The 2,121-nt window shown below is 45.9% G+C and overlaps 2 protein-coding genes across 2 annotated transcripts in view; both read left to right on the plus strand.

Annotated features, from left to right (window-relative positions):
• LOC110288988 (UDP-glucuronosyltransferase 1-8-like) overlaps positions 1–1,302 on the plus strand; it is a 7,876-nt gene extending 6,574 nt beyond the window's left edge. The window contains exon 2 of the mRNA XM_021155204.2: positions 1,280–1,302. The gene's annotated coding sequence lies outside the window, so the exon portion shown is untranslated. The remainder of the gene's footprint in view (positions 1–1,279) is intronic.
• On the plus strand, positions 11–2,106 carry LOC110288989 (UDP-glucuronosyltransferase 1-7C). The gene has a single exon (XM_021155205.2). It carries the CDS (start codon positions 781–783, stop codon positions 1,663–1,665), a length of 885 nt encoding a protein of 294 aa, XP_021010864.1. The 5' UTR covers positions 11–780; the 3' UTR covers positions 1,666–2,106.
• The last annotated feature ends 15 nt before the right edge of the window (positions 2,107–2,121 follow it).

Here is a 2,121-nt window from a genome sequence, read left to right on the forward strand (position 1 = left end):
AAGTAGCCACAAGGTGGAAGCAACCCTGCAGATGCTGCAGTGCCATGGGAGACAGAGCCATTGCTCTGTGGAGAAGGTCCCTGGGCTACTGAGGGGCATCACAGCAGAGCTCTCTCTGCTTCTTCACAGAGAATGTCTGCCTATGGCTTCCAGTGACTCAGAGGGGATTTTGTAAGGAGGTTGATGGTCACCTTCCTTTAAGTCCCTGGATTGGTCTGTGGAGACTGTTGTCAGTCTCGAGTCAGCAAGGCAGATGAAAGAGTGTTTGAAAATGGAACAAGAAAGCCAATGTGTGCACAGAGACAGCAGCCTTGCTGTCTGGCAGAGTTGATTCTCTGTCTCTTGGGAGGACAGGCTCTAGAATGTCCCCTTTTGCCTTGGAAGCAGAGGCAGAATAGCCCTTTGAAACAGAGTCAGTCAGGTCACCTAAAAAAGTGTTCAGATTTTGCTTTGAGACCAATCCTAGAAATGTAAGCTGCTTTGAAACTTGCTTCCTTTTGTATAAGCATTTCGACTCCTTAGGGTCTAGTGTACTTCCTCATAACTATTTCTAAGCTCACATTGTGTGATTCTACCCCCAAAAAGGGTCAGAAGACCTTCTTCTCAGGAAACAAGCATGTTCCTTAATCATGCTTGCTCATATTTTACTGTTCTCCTCAGTAAATCATTCTCCTAAAGGGCTGTGAGCACACGCCCTCCTGCGTAGATTTCTCTCTGGCTCACACTTCCTCTTCAGTGCTGAGTCTCAGCAGCAGGATTGCCTTAGGCTGCACTTCTGCCATGGCTCCTGCAGTTTTTCCAGCCTCCCTTCCTCTCTGTGTGTGCCTGCTGCTGGCCTCTGGCTTGGCCCAGGCAGGCAGGCTGCTGGTGGTGCCCATGGATGGGAGCCACTGGTTCACCATGCAGATGGTTGTGGAGAAACTCATTCACAAAGGCCATGAGGTCGTAGTGGTTGTTCCGGAGGTGAGTTGGCAGCTGGGAAAACCATTGAATTTTGCAGTGAAAACGTATGCAGTTTCACACACTCAGGAGGATCTAAACCGGGAGTTCAAGATTTTTATTGATGAACAATGGAAAAGTCAGCAGGAGGGAGGCATACTTCCTTTTTTAGACTCTCCAGCCAAAGGTTTCTTCGAATTACTGTTTTCACACTGTAAGAGTTTGTTTAACGACAAGAAGTTAGTGGAGTACTTGAAGCAGACTTCTTTCGATGCTGTGTTTCTGGATCCTTTCGATGTGTGCGGCTTAACTATAGCTAAGTACTTTTCTCTCCCGTCAGTGGTCTTCAGCAGAGGAATATTTTGTTATTATCTTGAAGATGCTGCCCAGTGCCCCAGTCCTCCTTCTTATATCCCCAGAATGCTCTCGAAACTCACAGACACCATGACTTTCAAGGAAAGAACTCAGAACCTTTTGGCCTACATGGGGGAGCGTGCATTTTGTCATAAGTTTTTCAAAAGTGCTGCAGATATTGCCTCTGAAGTTCTCCAGACCCCGGTGACTATGACAGACCTCTTCAGCCCAGTGTCCATTTGGTTGTTACGCACAGACTTTACTTTGGAGTTCCCCAGACCTGTGATGCCCAATGTGATCTACATTGGTGGAATCAACTGCCACCAGGGAAAGCCACTTTCCAAGGTACACCATCTTTCCTTTAGCACATGATGAGGTCAGCTTTGGATGATGAAGTTATTCCTTGCTGGACGGTGGTTTGGCATTTATGTTCTTCTTTTTCAGTTCTTTTGATGGATTTCTTTTAAACATTCACACTTAGTTGTGCATTTGTTCAGCTGATAAATCTTGCTTAAGGATGTGTGTGTAACGCTGACATTCTCGTTTATAATCACCAGCCTGCATTGCTTTTGACAAAAGAGTGAGAGACACAGTAAAAATATTGGTCACTTTGCTCATTCTTGTCCTCTCCCTCTTTCTGTGGAGCTGCTTCAGCCTCTGGCATCTGTTTCCTTAGCCAGCTGGGCCATTCGCATTTCATCCATGGGAAATTATACACTCACATGTTTAACCAAAGTTAGCAATGACCCTGTCTCATTTGGGGATAGTAACACTCAGACTTTCATGTATGTGCTGCATGCTTTTTAGGGTTGTTTGTTTGTTTCTTTG

This window comes from Mus caroli, unplaced genomic scaffold, assembly GCF_900094665.2.
Source record: "Mus caroli unplaced genomic scaffold, CAROLI_EIJ_v1.1 scaffold_10088_1, whole genome shotgun sequence".
Lineage (NCBI taxonomy): Eukaryota > Metazoa > Chordata > Mammalia > Rodentia > Muridae > Mus > Mus caroli.

Coding starts and splice junctions, on each gene's coding strand:
- LOC110288989 (XM_021155205.2), top strand. CDS start 781: ATGGCTCCTGCAGTTTTTCCAGCCTCCCTTCCTCTCTGTGTGTGCCTG.